Genomic DNA, 23459 nt, shown 5'->3' with positions numbered 1-23459 from the left:
CTCCACCAACTGCCCCGCCCGGTGGGGGCAGCAGTGGGGCGGGAGGGCCTGGACATGGCGCTGAGGGGCCGCCCCGCGGGAAGATGAATAAGGGCTGGCTGGAGCTGGAGAGCGACCCGGGTGAGGAGGGGACCGGGAGGGCCAGGGGCTGGGGAGGCCGGATGGGCCCGGGGCGCGCCTGCCTGACCATCACCCCCTCCTCTTGTCGCCCCACCCAGGCCTCTTCACCCTGCTGGTGGAAGATTTCGGTAAGAGCCTCTTCTGCCTGCCTGACTGGGGCTGTGGGGGCCCACCCCTGCGCCCTCACTCACCAGGTTCTGTCCTTCCCTACTGCTTTCCTTTCCTCATCGCAGGTGTCAAAGGGGTGCAAGTGGAGGAGATCTACGACCTTCAGAGCAAATGCCAGGGGTAAGTGGCTGTACACCAGGGCTGCCCCTTACACCCAGAGTGCTGGGGAAGGTCCCAGAGAACAGGGCCCCTTAGGGAAGGCAGTGCCAGGAACCCTATGTTATAAAATCTGACATAAAGAAGCAGCCTTGCTCTCTGAGTGCCCGCCTCCTGATCAAACTGATCCTTTCTTTTCTTCCAATCTTTCCTTAGCGCTTCCCTTTTTGTAGCAGCCCCCTCCCCACCCCTAACCATCCTTTAGTTCAGCTGCTTTCTTGGCCTTGCAGCAGGAAGACCCAGGGCACGCAGTGCCTTTTGTGCGGTTGTGTAATGTATTAATTTCAGTCTGTCCATGTGTGCCTGGCTTTAATCCTGACACAAAGTCATCCTGTATTGATTGGTTGGGGTGACAAGGCCCCTCCTGGGTGCCCACACTTAGGATCTTGTCCCAGTGGGCCTGCAGAATAGAGGTGTAAGAGAGTAGCAACAGTAGCAACAGTGAGTGAACCAAGAAGTCTGCTTTAATTTCTGGAACAAAAGAGACTGGTGTAGGTGTTCATTTGCTTTCCTGACTTCATTGGGGCCCACAAGTGAGAATTAGTGCCTCAGTTCCTCATCAGAGTTTTTGTTCTTGTCTTACTTTGTATTCTTACCCTGTCTCATCCTTGACCCTCAGTTCCAGCTTTTCTTCTCTTACCCAGAACCATAGACTTCATAAGGAGACTGGTGGACTCCCGGAGCATCACAGCCAGAAGCTTATGCTTAGCTCTGCCTGTGGCAGGCCTTTGGTGTATGAGAGCACAAGGCCACTTCAGACACAGTATTGGGAAGAAGCCAGGGGAGAGGTGGGATCACAGCAAGGACACCTGAGTGATGACGCAGTGCAAAGACTTAGTGAGAGAAATAAGGGAATGCTGATTGCCTTCTCCCCTTTGGCTGATTTGCCTCTGCTGCTTACTTCCCCCAGCCCTGTATATGGATTTATCTTCCTGTTCAAATGGATCGAAGAGCGCCGGTCCCGGCGAAAGGTCTCTACCTTGGTGGATGATACGTCCGTGATTGATGACGATATTGTGAATAACATGTTCTTTGCCCACCAGGTCTGCTGGACTCTGTGCTTTGTTTGGAGGTTGGGATGCTGCCATTTTTTTGCTTGGGAAGTGGAAATAGAGGAAGACAGGAGGAGGAGATAGGCAGATTCTAGGGGCGGTGGCTACAGAAACCCTTGCAGAAGGAACTGAGCTCTAATTCATTAAAGGGAACAGCTTCAGAGTAGGGGGGTGTGTGAATCCACTCTCTGTGTCCTCAGATACCCAGTGCTTATTTGGTAGGTGCTTGTTAAATAAATAAACATTAGGCAAAGATGAAGAGAGCTGAGAAGGGGAGTTGTCCAGATATGACTGACCTGCTTTGGATCCCCATTCTTGATGTATATGGGCTTGTGGCTTGCAGTGAGGGGTACTGTGTATGGGTGACTATTCTTGATTTCACAGCTGATACCCAACTCTTGTGCCACTCATGCCTTGCTGAGCGTGCTCCTGAACTGCAGCAACGTGGACCTGGGACCCACCCTGAGTCGCATGAAGGACTTCACCAAGGGCTTCAGTCCTGAGGTAGGCTGTAGTGCCTTCATCCTGGCTCACAGCCAACTGGGCAGATCTGACCCTGAGGGCCACTGGGAATGCTACCACATGATACTGGGTACTACTAGGCTGTTTCTTTTTGTTTCTTTTTCAAATGATCATTTATATTACATTAGACTCTTAAATAAATTGTGTAAGGCCATTGTTTTTAGGCACAGTTGTGGGGAAAGGAGACAGGCTTAGGGAAGGAGGAGACTTTCCTTAAGTCACACCATGTCAGAACCTTCTCTGTCAGGACTTTTCCTCTCAGGCCATGTTGCTTCCTAGTATCCACGAATTACCGTGCAAGGCCAGCACAGTCCATCTCTTTGGGACTCCAGAGCTCTTTTCTGCCCTGACAAACCTTTTAAGAAAGTTCATCTGGAGGCCGGGCGCGGTGGCTCAAGCCTGTAATCCCAGCACTTTGGGAGGCCGAGACGGGCGGATCACAAGGTCAGGAGATCGAGACCATCCTGGCTAACACGGTGAAACCCTGTCTCTACTAAAACTACAAAAACTAGCCGGGCGAGGTGGCGGGTGCCTGTAGTCCCAGCTACTCGGGAGGCTGAGGCAGGAGAATGGCGTAAACCCAGGAGGCGGAGCTTGCAGTGAGCTGAGATCCGGCCGCTGCACTCCAGTCCGGGCGACAGAGCGAGACTCCGCCTCAAAAAAAAAAAAAAGAAAGTTCATCTGGAATGCCTCCAGGCTGCTCTCTGAAGCTTTGCCTTCCAACCATAGTCCTACCTGAGGAGAAATTATTCTGATACAGCCTTATTTTCTTCCCCGTAGAGCAAAGGATATGCGATTGGCAATGCCCCGGAGTTGGCCAAGGCACATAATAGCCATGCCAGGTGTGTGGGAGCTGTGGGAGCTGATGTGGGGTGCGAGTAGGGGGAGTATCATTTTTTGGGCCTTGACTCTGTCCTTCCCCAGGCCCGAGCCACGCCACCTCCCTGAGAAGCAGAATGGCCTTAGTGCAGTGCGGACCATGGAGGCGTTCCACTTTGTCAGCTATGTGCCTATCACAGGCCGGCTCTTTGAGCTGGATGGGCTGAAGGTCTACCCCATCGACCATGGTAGGCACCATGAGCTGGAGGCCCGTTGGGTGTCCCTGCCTACCTCCTAGGGAGCTGGGGCTCAGGGCCCTCTGGTATGTGGGACCCAGTGGCAGGGGTTGTGGGTACCGACACCTGGCCCTGGCTGGGGTTTCACCCTGCACCATATTGCCTGACTAGCTCCTGACTCCCTGGCTCAACTGCTCTTCCGTGTCTTCCTTCCCACTGCTGGCCTGCCCAAACTCAGGGTTTCCTTCTCGCTGATTCCTTGTCTTGGTCTCCACTAGGGCCCTGGGGGGAGGATGAGGAGTGGACAGACAAGGCCCGGCGGGTCATCATGGAGCGTATTGGCCTCGCCACTGCAGGGTAAGGGCCCTGCAACTGCCCTGTTCTACCCTCTGGAGCTGTACCTACTTTGGGAGGGACAGAGAGTATCCAGGTGATTTGTAAATGGCAAGGCCATATGGTGAATCTGGCAAGATCAGGCTTAGATCATGGGCTCTCAACTCCTTGTCCTATTTCCTGCCTGGGCTGCCTGTGGCCTGCTCCTCGGTGGGCTGGGGGAGGGGCAGGCCTTGGTGGAGCCTTAGGCAGCCCAGGTCTGCTAGTTCATTTCCTGATAGGCCCCTCATACAGCTTGTTGGAAGGTACCAGCTCAGGTGCCTGGCGTGTATGGCTAGTCGCTGCCTGCCTGTTGGGGTGGGGCCTATACCTACAGCTGCAGGTGTGACTGCAGGGAGCCCTGCCAGGATATCTGCCTCAACCTGATGGCGGGGCCGGGGCAGGAGCTGCTCTCACGGCTGCGGCTGTGACTGCAGGGAGCCCTACCACGACATCCGCTTCAACCTGATGGCAGTGGTGCCCGATCGCAGGATCAAGTATGAGGCCAGGCTGCATGTGCTGAAGGTGAACCGTCAGACAGTACTAGAGGCTCTGCAGCAGGTAGGTGCCCTTTCTCCCTGGCCCCTGCCCAGCCCAACCCTCCCTGCATTCCTCCTCCCTTCCCCCACAACATTTGTCTCTGATTCCCGAACACACTCTTTTGTAGATCTGGGCTTCAGCTAAACACATCTTTTCTTTGCTTCCCTTGTGGGAAAGGTGGGACTTGGAGTGGGGAGGGAGAATAGCTTCTAAAAGGAAGTTTGCATTTGGGTGTTTTATTTCCCTGTGAGTGAATGGGTGGAGCCAAGGCCATTATTCCTTTAGGTCCTCAGCCCTTAGCTGTTTAAGGTAGAAGGCTGGGTCTGCCCTTCCTCCTCTGAGCCTTGGATTCTGTTGTTAGCTGATAAGAGTAACACAGCCGGAGCTGATTCAGACCCACAAGTCTCAAGAGTCACAGCTGCCTGAGGAGTCCAAGTCAGCCAGCAACAAGTCCCCGTTGGTGCTGGAAGCAAACAGGGCCCCTGCAGCCACTGAGGGCACCCACACAGGTACTGGAGGGTTTGCGACCTCTCGTGGGCCTCAGAGCCACCCCCTAATGTCTGACCCGGGAGGCCTAAGCCGGGCAAGTCTTTTTCTGGGGATGTCCTTGGGCAGTGTTTTTCCCCTGGCAGAAGGTAGAGGGAGAGCAGTCCTTCCCTAAAGACAGGCACCTGTAGGCCGGGCGCGGTGGCTCAAGCCTGTAATCCCAGTACTTTGGAAGGCCGAGATGGGCGGATCATGAGGTCAAGAGATCGAGACCATCCTGGCTAACATGGTGAAACCCCGTCTCTACTAAAAAATACAAAAAACTAGCCGGGCGAGGTGGTGGGCGCCTGTAGTTCCAGCTACTCGGGAGGCTGAGGCAGGAGAATGACGTAAACCCAGGAGGTGGAGCTTGCAGTGAGCTGAGATCCGGCCACTGCACTTCAGCCTGGGCAACAGAGTTAAACCCCGTCTCAAAAAAAAAAAAAAAAAAGTCACCTGTTAAAGGGCTGCTATTACCACAGGCCCCTGGGCCCTTCTCTGTAGTGTACATTCCCTTTCTAGTTTTCTCTAGAGGCATTTTTTTTTCTGCCTCTTTTTTTCTTCCCCATCTCCTTCTTTTCCCTGTCTCGTTGCGGGATCCTGACTTAGAGCTTGCTGACTTCCATTCCACCGGCTGGCTCGGCTGTTCTTCCCTGGGAAGTGCTGTTCCACAGGGCTGGGGAGACTGTGACCTTTTCTTGGAGATCCTACCGGAAGTCCTGCCTGTGTTCTTGCCCTGTCTCAGATGGTGCAGAGGAGGTGGCTGGTTCATGTGCACAAGCCCCATCCCATAGCCCTCCCAGCAAACCCAAGCTGGTGGTGAAGCCTCCAGGCAGTAGCCTCAACGGTGTTCCCCCCAACCCCACTCCCATTGTCCAGCGGCTGCCAGCCTTTCTAGACAATCACAACTATGCCAAGTCCCCCATGCAGGTAAGCTGGGAGCACCCTTGCAGGATTCTCTACTTGATTCTCTTGAGAGGCTGCAACAGGCAGTTTTCCCATGTGGTTCCTTGGTGTTCACCCTTGGCATGGCTGGGTCAAGCTGCCTGGGCCTGGGTTGCTAGGTTCCTCTGCCTGATACAAAAAGGCCCCACAACAGCAGGGGCTTAGGGAGGCAGGGAGAGCTCCTTTGAATTTAATCTAGTTACGTGGCTGTGGGATTAAATGTTTAGGTCACACTCCTTGGTACAACTTTATGGGTTGGGTTTTACTGGCAAAATAAAGGCTTGTGTTTCAGGGCACTCTGTTTCTCTTAGAACCCCTCCGTGGGTTTCTATGCAGTATAAGTGGGTGGCAGCCTCCCCACAAGCCAAGGACAGGCCGTGGAACACCTGGAGGGGTTCCACTGACTCAGTCTGGAAAACCATGTTTGGCTTTCTCTCTGGCTGTGAGTGTCTAGGCTCAGCCTGGGCTGAGCAGCACTTGTTTGTAACTGCCCTGGTCTCTGTCCCAGGAGGAAGAAGACCTGGCGGCCGGTGTGGGCCGCAGCCGAGTTCCAGTCCGCCCACCCCAGCAGTACTCAGATGATGAGGATGACTATGAGGATGACGAGGAGGATGACGTGCAGAATACCAACTCTGCCATTAGGTCAGCCCCAGCTTTCTAAGGCTACCAGGCTCTGGGTGCTTCAGATCTCATTTTGAATATCTCAGTCTGTGTCTGAGAATGCCCTGCAGCAAATAATGTTGAGTACCTGCGAAGTTTGGGGTCCTGGGGGAGGCTGGCATGATGGGGCTGACCCCAAGTCTCCAGGAAGTTTTTGGTGGACGGGGGGGTAAGCATATAAGCATAGATCATGTCCTGTTGGAAGTGGCCTTTTAGCCAGGCCTTGAAGGATTGGTTGGGGGCAGGGATGGATATGTGGGTGGTGGGGAGGCAGCTTTGCTGGAACACAGGGCATTGGCAAAAGGCCAGGAGTGAGATGGCTGGAATAGAGGAAGTATCTTTTGAAGACACTTGGCTGCAGCTGACAGAACTTGATGCCAGGCTTAGCAAGGCTAGTTCAAGCTGCTTAGACCAAGTATAAGGAGTTTTAGGGTCAGCCCCTGGAGGTCGGGATGTGTTTAAGCCATTCTGGGTACTGCTGGGTATGGTCACCTGGCCCGTTCCCTTGCTTCACATCTTCTCCGGCCCCACAGGTATAAGCGGAAGGGAACAGGGAAGCCAGGGGCATTGAGCGGTTCTGCTGATGGGCAACTGTCAGTGCTGCAGCCCAACACCATCAACGTCTTGGCTGAGAAGCTCAAAGAGTCCCAGAAGGACCTCTCAATTCCTCTGTCCATCAAGACTGGCAGCGGGGCTGGGAGTCCGGCTGTGGCAGTGCCCACACACTCGCAGCCCTCGCCCACCCCCAGCAATGAGAGTACGGACACGGCCTCTGAGATCGGCAGTGCTTTCAACTCGCCACTGCGCTCACCCATCCGCTCAGCCAACCCGACGCGGCCCTCCAGCCCTGTCACCTCCCACATCTCCAAGGTGCTTTTTGGAGAGGATGACAGCCTGCTGCGAGTTGACTGCATACGCTACAACCGTGCTGTCCGCGATCTGGGTCCTGTCATCAGCACAGGCCTGCTGCACCTGGCTGAGGATGGGGTGCTGAGTCCCCTGGCGCTGACAGGTGGGTCTTGGACTGGCTCACTGACCACTTGGTGCACCCAGGAGGGAGGAGGGAAGTGGCCAAGTGACCACAAAGTGTCCTGCACTTTAATGATTTTCTTGTGACCTCTCTTCCCAGAGGGTGGGAAGGGTTCCTCTCCCTCCATCAGACCAATCCAAGGCAGCCAGGGGTCCAGCAGCCCAGTGGAGAAGGAGGTCGTGGAAGCCACAGACAGCAGAGAGAAGACAGGGCTGGTGAGGCCTGGTGAGCCCTTGAGTGGGGAGAAGTACTCACCCAAGGTGAGCCTCCTTTGTGGCTTTCTCCTTTAATCCTGGCAGAGGGTAGGGCCTGAGCTCCTCCTGCCCAGGTGCCAAGTTCTTGATGGGAACTTTGGTGTGAAGATTGGCTGGAGCCGTGTGCCAGGAAGACTTTCTGGGCTGGGTGGTGGCAGGGGTCTCTGTAGGCATGGACTTGCTGCTCATCCTTGCCTCTAGCTGCCTATTGCTCGTGGGGCTTTGTTGCTGGCCAGCGCCCATCAGAGGTGCAATGCTGGGTTTTGGCAGGAGCTGCTGGCACTGCTAAAGTGTGTGGAGGCTGAGATTGCAAACTATGAGGCGTGCCTCAAGGAAGAGGTAGAGAAGAGGAAGAAGTTCAAGGTGGGTGATCTCTCCAGTTGCCTGATCTGGCCTCTCCCAAGGTCCGCTGGTGGCTGCTCTGGCAAGATTGGCTCCAGTGCTCTCAGCCTTCTCCTCTCCTACAGATTGATGACCAGAGAAGGACCCACAACTACGATGAGTTCATCTGCACCTTTATCTCCATGCTGGCTCAGGAAGGTGAGGCGATGTGCTTAACTGGAATGCCCTGCTGAGGGCCATGTCCTTCAGCTCCCCTCCCCTGGCCTCTCCTGAGGCTTGAGCACATCTTGGGGCACAGGGAGGGCCATGAGAGCCTTAGCTCCTGGCCTGAGGCAGCCAGCACCTGCTCAAGGGTCTCTGCCTCTCCACAGGCATGCTGGCCAACCTAGTGGAGCAGAACATCTCCGTGCGGCGGCGCCAAGGGGTCAGCATCGGCCGGCTCCACAAGCAGCGGAAGCCTGACCGGCGGAAACGCTCTCGCCCCTATAAGGCCAAGCGCCAGTGAGGACTGCTGGCCCTGACTCTGCAGCCCACTCTTGCCGTGTGGCCCTCACCAGGGTCCTTCCCTGCCCCACCTCCCCTTTTCCCAGTATTACTGAATAGTCCCAGCCAGAGAGTCCAGGCCCTGGGAATGGGAGGAACCAGGCCACATTCCTTCCATCATGCCCTGAGGCCTGCCACAGGGCAGATCAGCCCCATAGTGCTCAGGAGGCAGCATCTGGAGTTGGGGCGCAGCCAGGTACTGCAGCTTCCTCCACAGCCGGCTGTGGAGCAGCAGGACCTGGCCCTTCTGCCTGGGCAGCAGAATATATATTTTACCTATCAGAGACATCTATTTTTCTGGGCTGCAACCCAGCATACCACCATGTTGACATAGGTTCCTACTGACTATGCTTTCTCTCCTAGGAGCTGTCCTGGTGGGCCCAGGTCCTTGTATCATGCCAGGGTCCCAACTACAGGGTCCCAGCTGGGGGCCTGGGTGGGCCTTGGGCCCTGCTGCTCTAGCCCCAGCCACCAGCGTGTCCCTGTCGTAAGGAAGCCACGCCTTCTCTCTTCATTCCTCTTAGGAGAGTGCCAAACTCAGGGACCCAGCACTGGGCTGGGTTGGGAGTAGGGTGTCCCAGTGGGGTTGGGGTGAGCAGGCTGCTGGGATCCCATGGCCTGAGCAGAGCATGTGGGAACTGTTCAGTGGCCTGTGAACTGTCTTCCTTGTTCTAGCCAGGCTGTTCAAGACTGCTCTCCACAGCAAGGTTCTGGGGCTCTTCGCCTTCAGTGTTGTGGCCCTAGCTATGGGCCTAAATTGGGCTCTAGGTCTCTGTCCCTGGAGCTTGGGGCTCAGAGGAGCCTCTGTCCAGCCCCTCAGTATTACCATGTCTCCCTCTCAGGGGTAGCAGAGACAGGGTTGCTTATAGGAAGCTGGTACCATTCAGCTCTCCCTGCTACTCCAGCTTCCTCAGCTTCTGCAAGGCACTCAGGGTGGGGACAGCAGGATCAAGACAACCAGTTGGAGCCCCTGTGTTCCAGAGGACCTGATGCCAAGGGGTAATGGGCCCAGCAGTGCCTCTGGAGCCCAGGCCCCAACACAGCTCCATGGCCTCTGCCAGATGGTTTTGAAAAAGGTGATCCAAGCAGGCCCCTTTATCTGTACATAGTGACTGAGTGGGGGGTGCTGGCAAGTGTGGCAGCTGCCTCTGGGCTGAGCACAGCCTGACCCCTCTAGCCCCTGTAAATACTGGATCAATGAATGAATAAAACTCTCCTAAGAATCTCCTGAGAAATGAACCCTCCTGTGGTTGCTGGCCTGAGATGTGGAGGCTGGGCTATACGTGTGTGGTGGGAGGAGGGACCTTACTAGACCTCGTGGGCTCAGGGCCCTGGGACCAGAAAGGTAAGAAGTATATGATCCTTGAGTGTCCAACTGTCGGGCCAGGGATCCCTGGGATCCTAGGCCTGGGATTTAGGACCTGAGCTGAGGAGGGGCTTCAGGTGGACTGTAGACAGGGTGTACCTTCTGGGGAGAGGGCCATGGCTTTCACCAAATCTGTGGCTTTGCAACCTGGAGGGGTGCTGGGACTTTGGGTCAAAGAGGCAGGGCTGCCTCTAATCTTGCCTGGTGTGTTCTCCCTGGGAGGACGCTGGGCATCTCTTCCTTGTTGCGTTTGGACAGGTAAAGCAGGTCAAAGCTGCCACCTCTGTCTCGCTCTCCTCTGCCAACTGCCTCGTCTGCTGAGGCTGCTGCAGCCCCTCACCACCCCCCTGGCAATGAGTCCTGCAGAGGGGTCCTCATGCAAGCAGCTAAGGCACAGCTGTACTGCTTAGAAATTCAGCTTTAATGGCCTCAGCCCTTGTGTCTGCGTCTAGTAGTCCAGGGCACAGATGAGGGCCACACCACGCTTTATCCAGTGTCGCTGGGGCTGATGGGTGGGGATCTCCACAGCAATGACATAGTTGGTGGAGTGTCCTGTGGTTGATAGTGTTCCTGGAATGGGCAAGAAGGGGGACGGGTTAGGTCATGCCCTGTTACTACTAGAGCAGGGATAACGTAGGGGCAGAGCAGTGGGCAGGCTAAGCTGAGGACAGGGAGGGGGCCCTGACCCAAGAGGAAACCTGCCTGGTTGAGGGGGTCTGGCCAGGGTTCAAGCCTGCCCAGGGTTACTGTATTGGGGACTGAAGGTAGGGATGGCAGAGTTGATGCCACTTTTCATTCTCCGATGGACCCAGTCTAGACAAGTTCCTGCTCTGGGCCTCAGTTACCCCCCTGAACTCCCAGTGACAGGCTGGGGCTTGTAGGCTCTTGGGGCCCAAGGTGGGCCTGCTGAGGGAGGCATGTAGGATAGGAGCTCAGGGGTGCTCCCCACAGCCAGATGGCAGGCCTTGGGCATTAACCTCCCTGCTGCTTGCTGGCCTGGCCCAAATCTCTGTTGTCCTCCCTTGTTCAGCTAACCTGGATCAGTCTGACTAGCTTGGGCTGGGCCGGGCTGGGTTAGTCCTGGGTCCCCCCCCATAGTGTAGGCTCCTGCCCCGGGCCTCATACCAGCACGAGTCAGTGTCTTGTAGATGGGGCACAGGTAAAAGTCCTGGTCCTGAGCCATGCGGTTGGGTGTTGGCAAGAGCCAGATAACGGCCATCTCTGTGTACAGCTCCTTGGGCTGAGACTCGGCCAGCTGGAAGGCCTCTGGATCCCAGCGGGCACCTTCCAGGAATAATCCATGGATATAGCACCCTACTTGGGGTCTTTGTGTTAACTCCGATGGTGCCTCAAGCATCACCTGTGGGTAGACACAGACACACCCCACACACACAACAATACCGAGAATCTGGGTTAGGAGGCACAAAACTCCCTTCTGAGAGCTGCCTAATGCTGCCTGCCTGCCCATCATCATGTACCTACCACTTTAGCCCAGGGCCTGTGGTCTGTGCCCTGCCCCTGTGGATTTCTGATGGACCCAGGCCAGACCCGTTCCTGGGACTCATGGCCTCTTCTGGCTTGGGTCTTTCCATGCCCTGGCTTAGGGAGCCCCCAACTGCCAACCAACCGTGGCCTCAGAGCCTCTCCTCCTTGGGCTGTACTAGCTTGTCACCTGACCTGGCCCTGGCTGTGCCCAGACCTTGAAATCAAAGGAGATGGTGTCGATGGAGATGACAAATTTGCGGGCAAAATTCTGCAGAGTGCCTGTTAAGAAAGCCTGGGGGAAGAAGAAGCCACTGATCCAGAAGACAGCTGGGATGCCACCTTGGATCCAGGCCTGCAGGAAGTCCAGGCGTTGCAGCAGGTCCATGACCCATGAGGACAGAGGCTTGAGCGATGGGTAGGCCTTGGCACTCCAGAGCTGAGGCACAGTATTGTTGTACAGGCTGGCAGCCATCAGCTCCAGCTGCGAGGACATCACCACCAGCCCTTTGAGTGCCTTGAGTAGGTCTTGCAGTGTCTGTGTGATCACCTGCAGCAGCCGATTGTACCTGTGAGGCCAGTGGCAAGAGAATAAGTAGTGGGCTGGGGTTGCGTGGCAGTAGCTATGCTCCCCAGCTCAAGGCCACAGACTGAAAAGCAATGGCAAAATACAGAGAGAGACTAAGAGCAGAGAACTGGGTCAGGTGGCCTGGGTACAAATCCCAGCTCTGGCCCTTAGCGAATGTGTGAACTTGGACTTGGATAGCTTACTGAATATTTTGGGGCCACAGTTTACTCGTCTACAAAATGTGAATAATAAAAATATGGCTGAGTTGGCTGGGCGCGGTGGCTAACGCCTGTAATCCCAGCACTTTGGGAGGCCGAGGCAGGTGGATCATGAGGTCAGGAGATTGAGACCATCCTGGCCAACATGGTGAAACTCCGTATCTATTAAAAATACAAAAATTAGCTGGGTGTGGTGGTGCACGCCTGTAGTCCCAGCTACTCAGGAGGCTAAGGCAGGAGAATTGCTTGAACCCGGGAGGTGGAGGTTTCAGTGAACTAAGATCACACCACTGCACTCCAGCCTGGCAACAGACAGAGACTCTGTCTCAACAACAAAAATGGCTGAGTTAGAGGTGTAGCACTTGGCATGGCACCTGGCCCATAGTAACTCCTGTTGTCATTTCTCTACAGTCCAGTGGCCGCTGACTTGGGGCGGGGGTGTGGTGGGGTGATTACCTAATGACCTCTTGTACTAGCACTGTGTTCATTGATTCCTCATACAGCACTGGGTACTTGGCCATCACCCATTGCAAGTTGATAGGCTCAGGCACCTTGAGCAGAATGTTTTGGGTGATGTCCTCCACTATCTGCAGGGGCAAAGGAACACGGGGGATCAAGGCTGGCCCCCCTTATTCCCTGTGGGATTCCACATACACAGAGCTCCTTTCCACAGGGGAGTGGGCAGGATGGTGGAGCCCAGCCCGTCCAGCCCTTGGGCCCCTTCCTCTGACACCACCCACCTCCTCCCGGCCCCGGTCGCCTGCAGAAGATGATTTGGGTTGCAGCTGGATGATGGTGCCCAGGAGAGCGAATGTCTCGTTCTGGGCAAAGGTGATGTTGGCATTGTCATGCAGGCCAAAGATCTCAGGCATATCATTGAGTGGGAGGCTCTTGATGTAGGAGAGGTAGCCCTAGGAGGGAAGAGGCCAACATGGAAGCCCCTGGCTTGCTCCACCCCAGCCTTCAGAGTTACCCTCCAATGGAGCACATCCCCACTTGTCATATCCCCCACTTATCACTCCTGCTTATAACCCTTATGCGTGTCCCTGCTCTTGGGACTCCAGGCCTCTGAGGCACTGTGTGGCATGGCCCTTGCTTCCCTCCCAGCCCCCTTGTTACTGCCATCCATTCCCTGCCCCTCTATTCAGTGGCCCAAATTTGTCAGGCTCCTTCCTGCCGCAGGCCCTTTGCACTGATGACCCACACAACCCAGCCCTGGCTCATGGCTTCTCCCCACACATCTTAGGGGAAGCATCATTTCTGTGGCAGCCTTCCCTGACTGTGGAGTCTGGGCCTTGTTACCATCTTGGAGGAGCTGCCCCAAGCCTCCACTGAGTAATTCCACCCAGGAAGTGGCTGACCAGGAGTTCACTCACAGAGGCGAGCCCCAGTGGGCAGGGACTGACTCCCTCGCCAAGGCTGTCTTTGTGGGATGGATTGATTGATGAAAAGAAAGCTGATGGAAGGTGGGGGCTGCGTCTCCTCCCACCCAGCACCAAGGTGCTCATGGTACCCTAGAACCCCAGCCTAGCAGGCCCCTCCTGTGCAGCCCTTTGGGCTGGACTCACGTGGAGGTCGTAGGTGGGTGGGATTTGGTGGTAGATGCCCGAGGCACTGTAGCTGTGCTCGGGGGAGAGCACGTCAGGGTTGTAGAAGTCCTCCAGGATGTTCATGATGCAGCGCCGGTCCCAGTCATCAGTGACACGGCCCCCATAATTGATCTCCCCTGCCGTGTACTTGAGGACCTATGGGGTGGGTGGGTGAGGGCTCCCCTAAGTGCCCAGTCCCCCAACCCCAGTCTGCCCCAGGCCCACCTTGTAGGGGATGTCATCATATTCGTCCAGGAACATCTTGAGCTGGCTGATGCAGATGCGCAGGTCTCCGTCCGTGAATTCATAGGGGATGTTGAAGCCCAGGGGCCCAAACTTACGGCGCTCCAGGGCATTCCCATGGAACAAGCACAGAGACAGCAACAGAGACTTGAACTCCATCACCTGGGGGAGGTGGGAGTCAGGGGAGGTGAGGAGCCGGGACAGGGGCCAGGTAGGGTGGGTCTGCGCCAAGTGTGCCTCACCTTGTGGCAGGAGTTGAGGAAGTCTTCACCAAGGCTACTGTAGGACTTCAGCAGGTTGGCCTTGACACCGCGTGGCGGCTCAATGGTCATCTTGGAGCCATTCTGCAGGATGGACACTGGGAACTTGTTGCTGGGCAGGCTGGTGAGCCAGAGGCGGAAGTCCCTGTGTACCTGATGGCCATGGCTCCATGTGAGCATTGAGATCCATACCTGGTGGCCATCCTGACACCAGGCTGCCTCCTGCTCAGGGACCCTGAGGTGGGTCAGGCGCGGCTGCACAGACAACTGGTTAAGAATTGGGCTTTTGGGCTGGGCGCGGTGGCTCAAGTCTGTAATCTCAGCACTTTGGGAGGCTGAGACGGGCGGATCACAAGGTCAGGAGATTGAGACCATCCTGGCTAACACGGTGAAACCCCGTCTCTACTAAAAAACTTAAAAAAAAAAAAAACCTAGCCGGGCGTGGTGGCGGGCGCCTGTAGTCCCAGCTACTCGGGAGGCTGAGGCAGGAGAATGGCGTAAACCCAGGAGGCGGAGCTTGCAGTGAGCTGGGATCCGGTCACTGCACTCCAGCCTGGGCAACAGAGCGAGACTCCGTCTCAAAAAAAAAAAAAAAGAATTGGGCTTTTGGCTGGGCGCAGTGGCTCACGTCTGTAATCCCAGCACTTTGGGAGGCCAAGGCAGGCGAATCACGAGGTCAGGAGTTCGAGAACAGCCTGGCCAACATGGTGAAACCCCGTCTCCACTAAAAACACAAAAAATTAGCTGGACGTAGTGGTGGGCGCCTGTAATCCTAGCTACTCGGGAGGCTGAGGCAGAAGAATCACTTGAACCCGGGAGGTGGAGGTTGCAGTGAACCGAGATCGCACCACTGCACTCCAGCCCTGGTGACAGAGTGAGACTCCATCTAAAAAAAGAAAAAAGGGCTTTGGCAAGTCCCAGGTCACAGTCTGTGCTGGGTGTCCCTGGGCAAGTCACATCACCACTTGTACAGGTAACTGGGGGTGGGGGTGGATTGAGAGGATTAATGATGTCAATGTGTGGCACATGTCAGTTGCTGAGCCCATGCGGCAGAGTGCTTTGCATGATTCTTATTTCTGCCTCATTAGTCCCTGATGGATGCAGAGGAGGCCCCAGTGGGTCTGTGATGGACAGGGCAACACACCTTGTCGGGATTGATGTGCTCAATGAGGCGTTCTAGGGCTGGCATCCAGCTTGGTGCCAGGTGGCAGTTCTGGAAGAAGACCCACTTGCCCCTCTCTATGGAACTGCGCATCATGGCTTCTGCCCGAGGGCCCTGCAGGGGCAGGAGCAATGAGCAGGGGGGCAGTTAGCCCACCCTCCAGCCCATTTCCTTCCTCCCTGCCTAGCCCTGACCTGCCCTTGGCCCAGGGAGATGGCAGAGAGCTTTTTGGAGAACTTCATTTCTTCGGCAAACTTGTAGAGGTCGGCAGCAGGGTCTGTGCCAGGTGACAGCACAAAGATGAGGGGCGTGGTGGAGTTGGAGTCTTTGAACACCACTGACAGGTTGGCTGTCTGCAAGGGCAGGGGGAGATGCTGAGACCACCTGGGGCTGCAGAGCGATCAGGGCAAGGGAGGGGGATCTGGGGTTCTCAGAGTGATCCCCAGTGGCTTCCTGGTGGGGGCTGGAACCTCTCAGAGCCTTTAGGGAGCAAGCAGGGGTCCTGGCCTGGCCAAGGAGTCTATCCAGATGCAGCCAGGGCCCTAGGACCCAGGGCGGGGACGAGCTCAAGGTGCGAGTCCTGCCAGGGTGCCAGCACTTGCCTGGGGCTCAATGAAGCGTGGCTCCAGGTTGGTGGCCACAAAGTCCTGCATGGCGTTGGTAACCTTATCCCTGCGCAGGCAGCGGAGGACTAGCAGCTTCTGGAACTGGTCTAGGTACTTGTCCCAGATGCCGGGCAAAGGCTCCCTGCAACAGTGGCCCACACCTCCCTGAGAGCCAGCCTATTGGAAGGAGGTTGGTGGCCCCAGGGATTCATCTGGCTGTACAGCTGGGGAGAGTGGGCTATCCCAGGGATACAGCACTGGGGACACAGAGGAGATGTGGCCACAGCTGCCGGGCAATTCTGGGTGGCCCCTTAGAGAAGGCCCTCAGACAAGCCTTTCCTAGGGACTCGTCCCCTCGATAGGCTCATCCTGCCATATTCTGGGGCCCAGCTAACCGGTGGGGCTCAAGGCTGTCGAAGATGACCCGGAATTCTGAGAGGTGCTTCACGAAGTCGGAAGAGAAGGAGGAAAAGGTTGGCAGGTTCGAGAGTGCTAGGACGTCTCGCCAGGCCCGGTCTGACAGCCAGTCTGGTGCTGGATTCTCAGTCATGATCTGGATAGAGCCCCCGGACAGGAGGTAGCGCCACTCACTCTGGCAGGGGACAGGAGGAGGCTCATGCCCAGGCCCTGGCCAGCTCCTCCTGCTCTGGGCACCCCCACCCAGTAGTGTCTCTCCAACCACCCTCACCTGAATAAACTGAGTCTCCCTTGGGGGCAGTAGTCAAACAGGTCTGGGTTAGTGTTCCCACCCTGCCTTTTCCTGACTGTGTGCCCTTAGGGCAAGAGATGTGACTTATCTGGGCCTCTGCCTTCTCATTTGGGAGTAGAAAGAATCAGAAGGTTGACTGCTTCCCAGGCCAGAGTCCTGTGCCAGGCACGCAGTTAGGGCTCTGGCAGTGGTGGCTGTCACTCTCACTGTCTCGGCAGGGCTTTCCACTGAACCACAAAATGCGTGGGGCTTCATGAGAGTGTGAGGTCCTGGCCAAGCAGGTGTGGGAGGCTCAGGACAGTCCGTCCCTGGTGACAGTCTTCATGCTCACCAGTACACTCAAGGCTCGAGAAGGCCTGTGCTCACAGCATTGGCCTTCTTGAACCTTGAGCCATTGGTTGGAGCACAATTAGCCCAGGGTCTTCCGGCTGTTTTTATTTATTTATTTATTTTGAGACAGAGTCTTGCTCTGTCTTCCAGGCTGGAGTGTAGTGGCACGATCTCAGCCCACTGCAACCTCCACCTTCTGGGTTCAAGCGATCCTCCTGCCTCAGCCTCCTGAGTAGCTGGGATTACAGGTATGTACCACCACACCCAGCTAATTTTTGTATTTTTAGTAGAGACCAGGGTGGTCTTGAACTCCTGGCCTCAAGTGATCCACCTGCCTTAGTCTCCCAAAGTGCTGGGATTGCAGGTGTGAGTCACCGTGCCCAGCCCTGGATGTTTTTAATCAAGGAATTGTGTTTCCTCTGCCCCTTTGCTCTTGTGGTGCCCTCATGCCTGGCTTTCCCTTTCCTTCCAGCCTATTCTCAGGCCCTGCCACAGGGCCACCCCTCAGGCAGTCTGTCCTCGGCATCTCTGCCAGCACCTGGTTGATTTTGCCTTCGTTCATCATGATGCGAACACATAGCAGGAAGGCAAACATCAGCTTGTGCTTCTCAAAGAGACTGCGGCAGACGTTGCTGTAGAGGCTGTAGGTCAGGTAGCGGTTGATGTTGGAGATGCGCTTCTTCAGGTTGTCTGTGGAGTGGAGAAGTGATGGCAGCGTGGAGAGGTGAGAGGAAGGAAGAGCCCCGGGGTCCAGCCCAGCCTAGCCAGTCTCCCCAGCAGCCGTAGGGGCAGCCTGGGCCTCCCCTTGGGGACTTGGTGTTCCCAGTGAAGGGGCTCTGAGGGGGGTAGGAGTGCTGTGTGCATTCTTATGTATTGTGAGTCTAAGAGGAGAGTGTATGCCAGTGAACACAGTTGTGAGTCTGTGTGTGCCCCACAGTGGAAATGTGTCCACATGGGTCATATCTGTGCAGGGTGGGAGCCTGGCATGCTGGTGCTACCTGCTCTCTCTGAATTGGCAATGCCTGAGAGGAAGATGTTGAGAAACCACTCGAGGGAGTACTGGTACATGGGGTCCACGTTGGCCAGGTCAGACACACAGAAGAAGAGGATCTGGGTGCGGACAGCCACAGGTATGTACTCCATGCGTGTCAGGTCGATGTCCTTCTCCGTCTGCTCTGCAATCCTGACCTTGGCCTGTGGGTGCAGTGGGTGGGGGGAGGGGTCAAAGAGCAGAAGGCAGAGGGTTTGGGGGGCAGGCCTAGGGCAGACAGGGAGAAGTGGGGGGCAGGCCGGGGGCACGCCTGGGGCAGGTGGGGGAGCAGGCAGCAGCTGACCTGGATCTCAGCAGCTTTCATCTTGGAGGCTTCCAGCACCTTGATGAGTTCCATGTCATCTACAGGGTTGCCCTCGGAGGAGCTGAGCCGGTACAGGATCTGGTCCTCAATGTCCTTCAGCTCCTGGCGCATCTTGGCATTACTGATAATCAGCTGGTTCTTGGCCTCCTCCAGGTCGGGTCGCTCCTCTGCCACTACCTGGCCCAGTAGCTGGTCCTCTAGGCCACTGCCGGGGGGAGGGGACACCAAGTCTGTACTACCTGGTGGGCCCCAGAGGGCCAGCCGTGAACCTGCTCACCTATCCATCTGTGCTTCTAGGGCTCCAAGAGCCTGGCATCCTTGCCAGTGTTGTCCTAGGAGGCCTAGCCTCCATCTCAGGCTTCAGGGCTAGTGCAGAGCCTGCCTTCAAAGATACCAGTTCTCAGTGAGACCTTGGGGGAAAGCCTGTAATACTAGAAGGGGCTGAGCAGTTGGATGTGTGAATGGCTGGGGTCTCAGGACAACACCTCCTTGGCAGGAGGGGGCTGTGATACCCAGGGCAAGCCTTCAGGGTGTTTTTGCCCCCTGCTTTGTGGAAAGGTTCACACTGACCACTGAAATGGAGGCCTTAGCACAAAGCAGGCCTGTGGGCTGTGGGCTGTGTGTGGACGGCCCGTGAAAACCACAGTGCCTGGGCTCCTGGCAGCAAGGGTAAGAAGCAGGGTATTTGGGTTCAGGGAGCCAGAGTGTGCCCGACTCAGGGCTCTGGGGCAGCTCTGAGGATGAGGGCACAGGGCCTGGTGAGGGCTCAGCAGGAGAGAAGGGGTCCCTGGAAGAGGTGAGGCTGGTGCTAGACATGGAGGCTGGGGACCTTGGCCAGGGATCTGATGAGGTGGGGATGAAGGTTCTTAGGTGGAAACAGTGGTGGGTAGGAGGAGCTGGTGGAAGGGCTAGAAAGGCTTGGAATGTGAGTGCCTGGGGGGAAACTGATGGAGATTTTGGGTGGGGGAAAGTCCCACTGACTCCCGACCTGGGGGTGGGAGAGGGGCAGCTGGGCAGGCAGAGGCAGAGCTGATGCTTGGGGGTTCCCAGGGGTGGGGGCTTACCTGGGCGACAGGGTGAAGTTGATAAGGGTGAGTTTGGTAGAGATCTCGGGCGTGTAGTGTGGGTTGGGCAGCTTGGTGGTGATGTACATCCTGAAGTCCTCATGGTAGGGGATCACCGTGTCTCCCAGCTTTAGCACCGTGTTTCCCTGCTGTTTGTACGTCTGTGGCAGGTGGGACTGGTGGGTACTGTGGCCTGAGCATCACCAGTGGGGCAGGGGGAGGGGACTGCCTTGTCCAGGCCTACAGCCACTGCAGACCCACCTGCTTGAGCAGCACGGGCTCCAGGGCCGGGTCCAGCTCCTCGCCCACGTTCTCCAGGAGACATGGCTTGCCAAAGCGGATGGCGTTCTCCATGCTGCGCAGGAAGTCACGGTCACTCAACTTGAACACGTCCAGCCCATTGTCCTTCTCCTGTAAGGAAAGGGTGAAAGAAGAGGTTGAAGGGACTGACAGCCAGCCTGAGGCTCTGCTGCTCACCACTACCCTTGCTATGCCTGGCTGGGGTGGGGTGGTGGTACCTGGTGGGTGGGCTCACCATGTTCTTGATCCATTTGTTGGCCTGGCTCTGAGGGTCAATGAAGTGGGTCCAGCGCTGGGAAAACTGGTTGATGACCCCGTTCTCTACTGAAAGTGTGTCGTTGGGGAGGCCAGCGATCTGTGGAGAGCCAGGCACTGGACTGGGTCAGGGCTTTCCTGCAAGCAGGGTCACTGGGGGCATCAGCATCTCCCAGCCTCGTGCTTTGGCTATGGACTTCCCTCTCCTTACTGCATCCCCTTGGAGGTTGCGGGCAGGTAACGATGTGGGCAAGCCCTCACCCCCAGGACTCCTGCCTCTCCCCTGCTCCTGGGCTGGATACCTAACCATGGCACAGCCCCTGAGAGAGCATGGGCCCAAGGACACTGATGGCCCCAGATGGACAGAGAAATACACAGACAGAAAGGCCCTCCTTCGCTGTGCCTTTCTGTCCTCTTGCCTACTGAGTGCTCGCTTGGTGAGACCATCTTCATGGAGCCCATACCCCACTGACCCTCCTGACCTCTGCCCATGCCTGGCCTCTGCCTATGGCCTCCTGGTTCCCTCTCTTTGCCAACTCTCCCTGCCCTTCGGAGTCTTGCCCAGACACTTCCTTTAGGAAACCTTTTCTCTTCTTTTCTTTTCTTTTTTGGCAATGGCAAGATCTTGGCTCACTGGAGCCTCCACCTCCTGGGTTCAGGTGATCCTCCCATCCCAGTCTCCCGAGTAGCTGGGACTACAGGCATGTACCACCATGCCTGGCTAATTTTTGAATTTTTAGGAGAGACGGGGTTTTGCCATGTTGCCCAGACTAGCCTCGAACTTCTGGGCTCAAGCAATCCACCTGCCTTGGCCTCCCAAAGTGCTGGGAGTACACTGCATCTGACCAGACAACCCTTCTAAATCCTACTGTGGACACTGCTTCTCAACCTCCACCCAATCCTTTTTTTTTTTTTTTTTTTTTTGAGACAGTCTCGCTCTGTCGCTCAGGTTGGAGTGAAGTGGCACAATCTCTGCTCACTGCAACCTCCACCTCTTGGGTTCAAGCCAATTCTCCTGCCTCAGCCTCCCGAGTAGCTGGGATTACAGGCTCATGCCCCCACACCTGGCTAATTTTTGTATTTTTAGTAGAGACAGGTTTTCACCGTGTTGGCCAAGCTGGTCTCGAACTCCTCACCTCAGGTGATCCACCCACCTTGGCCTCCCAAAATGCTGGGATTACAAGCGTGAGCCACCATGCCCGGCCCATCACACTCTTAAAAGTACCCCTAATCCCTCTCCCCACATTTAGCTGTGCCACACTCAGTCCAGCTTTCTCCTCCTCTCCTACCCACCACCCTCCTGCTGGACAGGAGGGTTCAGCAGAGGCAGCTCCGAGCCAGGCCCTGGAAAGCAGGGTAGGAAGGAGGCAGAAGGCTCCTGGCCCAGCCTGGACCACACCACAGGCCCTGCCTGGGCACTCCTGCCCCTGGGGTGGGCACCTGCCACGAGTGGATCTTCACAGGGTTCCCCAGCGTCCCGATTAGCGTGGGCTCGGAGGTGTGTGGGACGTTGTGGCTCCTGAGCTGCTTGACCCAGCTGTCGTAGAGCACTGTGCGGTACTGGCCCTGGGGAGATGCCAGACTCAGGACCACTCCACCACGACACCCACAGAGACCTCCCAATTCCCACTAAGCCACAGTGCTTGGCAGTTACAGAGACCTGAGCTCAGACATGGAGCCAGATACCTGCATTCTATTCCCACTTTGGGTGACTTTCTTGGCCTCCGCAAACCTCAGCCCTTTATCTGTGAAATGCTAACTATGCCCGCCTGTAATGGGGGCTATGAGGATTAAATGGGACACAGATGGCATGTTTAGAACAGTGCCTGGCACGCAGCAAGTGCAGAAGTGTGAGCTCTTCTATGTTCCCACTAGGTGGATTTTCTGGCTGTTTTGTACACTGCTGTATCCCCAGTGCTTTACAGTGCCTGGCTCAGAGAGGGAGCCTGCTAAGTGCTTGTTGAATGACTGAGTGAGAGGAGAGCCACCTGCAGGCTGCCTGTCATGGAGGCGAGGCCTCAAGGAGGAAGGGTCTCTTTGGGAAGGCGAGGCTGGTCAGAGAACACAGGTGGGGACTTCTTACCGTGAAGGGGCCCAGGTAGGCCACAAAGCCAGCGGCCACCAGGACATCGCCAGAGATGTTGTTGAGCATGTACTGCAGGTTCTCCACTGTCTCCTGCCAGCGCACCTTCTCATCCGACAGCCCGTTGATGAGCTGGAGGGGCAGCCCCGTGGGGTGGGCTCTGGGAGGCTGGGCTAGGGGCCTGGGGCTGACCCTACTCGCTATAGCACCTGGGGTTGCCAGGGAGGGGGTGTGGACAGCCACCCCAAGACCCACCCTCGCCCTGGTCCCTTCTGGCCGCTGTCTGGGCCAGGCCTGCCCGCAGGCCTTGCAGGAGAAGGGTGCACACCTTGCCAGCGCGGCCCAGCCGCTGCTCACACTGCTCACACTTCAGCTCCAGCTCCTCCTTCTTGGTAATGCATTCCCGGTACTTAGCCTGCATTGTGGCGATGCCGTCCTCCACCTCACGAAGGCGCTGTTTTGCCTCATCCAGGATCTGCTGTGTCACCCCCAGGTCGTCCTGGGCCTCCCGCAGGGCTTGCTGTGGGGTGAAGGGCGCAGGGTTAGCTCGCCAAGTACCCCGGGGAGGGGAGCATACCCCCACCAACTCCACTCAGCTCTCACCCGCTTGGGCTCCACGGCCTTGGCCACGAAGTGGTACTTGTGCATGGCACGCACCCACTGGCAGATGGAGGTGCAAGCCTTGGACACCTTGGCAATGGCAGCTGGCTGGAACTCTTCATTATCGATGTACGGCTGGATGGCTTTGATTACCACGTCCCCAATGTTGTCCTGAGGTGGGAAGTCTGGGCCTCAAGAGGCTGCTTCTCAAAGGTGACAGGGGAAGGGCTCTGCTGGGAGGTGGGGCCTGCCGAGGGACGCCCTGGCTTTTATGCCCTGTGCAGGCCTCAGTATAGATTCTTTCTCCTTAAGGAACAACACACCCCAGAAAGGCTAGCCAGAAAGGAATCTTTGGTCCCCAGGATTTTAGATCATATGATTAGGGAGGTCTTCCCTGGTATACTGCGGCAGTCTCAGGAGCCCATAACACACAAGACCCCACTTAAAAGCTCATTTAAAGGCAAGGACTACTTTCTGAAAGCAAGCCCATCAGCAGGTATTGGGATGAGTGAGTGGTTCTGAGACCCACCAGGCTCATGTTCAACCTCAGGAGCCGACGCCATCCCCTGGGGCTCTTGTCCCACCCAGGGAGAGTCCAGCCCTGTAATTCATAATAGGCCCAGGTATTTGCATTGTTCACGAGCACCCAGAGGTCAGAGCGTGGGCCCAGGGGAGCCTAAGCACCAGCCTTGAGCACTCCTGACTTGGGCGCTTCTCTCAGAGGGACTTGATTAGGCCTGTGGGGCCTCTAGTTTCCTGTCTGATGGAAGAGGAGAAGGAGGGATGGGATAGCGCATAAGGGGTCCAGATGCTGCTGAAATGGGTGTGTGATGTGCCGAGGGCCTGATACTGACACACAGTGGATGGTGGCCTGTGTGGGACAGGCAGCTACCTCCTAGCTAATTTCTGGGCTGCAGAGCTAAGGGGCTATGAGCTCCAGGCTACTTAACCATGGCACAGCCCCCGAGAGAGCACATGCCCAAGGA

At 56.5% G+C, this 23459-nt stretch overlaps 2 protein-coding genes across 4 annotated transcripts in view; one reads left to right on the top strand and one right to left on the bottom strand.

The window, feature by feature from the left end:
• The first annotated feature begins 21 nt into the window (after window positions 1–21).
• Window positions 22–9519, top strand: BAP1 (BRCA1 associated protein-1 (ubiquitin carboxy-terminal hydrolase)). Of its 3 annotated transcripts, none has more exons than XM_011958849.1 (17): window positions 22–120; window positions 219–248; window positions 354–408; window positions 1355–1487; window positions 1881–2000; window positions 2799–2860; window positions 2943–3085; window positions 3352–3430; window positions 3937–4006; window positions 4347–4494; window positions 5256–5440; window positions 5964–6097; window positions 6649–7127; window positions 7245–7405; window positions 7670–7762; window positions 7867–7939; window positions 8113–9519. In XM_011958849.1, the coding sequence occupies exons 1-17, from the start codon at window positions 84–86 to the stop codon at window positions 8244–8246; spliced, it is 2136 nt and encodes a 711-aa protein (XP_011814239.1). In that variant the 5' UTR covers window positions 22–83; the 3' UTR covers window positions 8247–9519. The 3 variants fall into 3 exon arrangements, with proteins under 3 accessions (XP_011814239.1, XP_011814238.1, XP_011814237.1); XM_011958848.1 differs by having other exon boundaries at window positions 3883–4006; XM_011958847.1 differs by having other exon boundaries at window positions 3883–4006; window positions 7601–7762.
• A 532-nt stretch (window positions 9520–10051) lies between these two features.
• The window catches only part of DNAH1 (dynein, axonemal, heavy chain 1), an 84887-nt gene continuing 71479 nt past the window's right edge, over window positions 10052–23459 (bottom strand). Inside the window, exons 58-79 of the mRNA XM_011958846.1 lie at window positions 22477–22644; window positions 22202–22393; window positions 21874–22005; window positions 21231–21356; window positions 19771–19890; window positions 19497–19646; window positions 19236–19396; window positions 18151–18376; window positions 17815–18010; window positions 17355–17506; window positions 16173–16369; window positions 15775–15919; window positions 15367–15525; window positions 15155–15286; window positions 13993–14163; window positions 13733–13912; window positions 13487–13663; window positions 12659–12829; window positions 12375–12505; window positions 11350–11701; window positions 10776–11010; window positions 10052–10220 (exon numbers count right to left, since the gene is read on the bottom strand). Coding sequence (XP_011814236.1) covers window positions 10099–10220; window positions 10776–11010; window positions 11350–11701; window positions 12375–12505; window positions 12659–12829; window positions 13487–13663; window positions 13733–13912; window positions 13993–14163; window positions 15155–15286; window positions 15367–15525; window positions 15775–15919; window positions 16173–16369; window positions 17355–17506; window positions 17815–18010; window positions 18151–18376; window positions 19236–19396; window positions 19497–19646; window positions 19771–19890; window positions 21231–21356; window positions 21874–22005; window positions 22202–22393; window positions 22477–22644 — 3795 coding nt within the window. The 3' untranslated portion in view covers window positions 10052–10098. The remainder of the gene's footprint in view (window positions 10221–10775; window positions 11011–11349; window positions 11702–12374; window positions 12506–12658; window positions 12830–13486; window positions 13664–13732; window positions 13913–13992; window positions 14164–15154; window positions 15287–15366; window positions 15526–15774; window positions 15920–16172; window positions 16370–17354; window positions 17507–17814; window positions 18011–18150; window positions 18377–19235; window positions 19397–19496; window positions 19647–19770; window positions 19891–21230; window positions 21357–21873; window positions 22006–22201; window positions 22394–22476; window positions 22645–23459) is intronic.

The sequence above is a fragment of the Colobus angolensis genome, unplaced genomic scaffold, assembly GCF_000951035.1.
Source record: "Colobus angolensis palliatus isolate OR3802 unplaced genomic scaffold, Cang.pa_1.0 Scaffold477, whole genome shotgun sequence".
Lineage (NCBI taxonomy): Eukaryota > Metazoa > Chordata > Mammalia > Primates > Cercopithecidae > Colobus > Colobus angolensis.
This window is presented reverse-complemented; position numbering and strand designations above follow the sequence as displayed.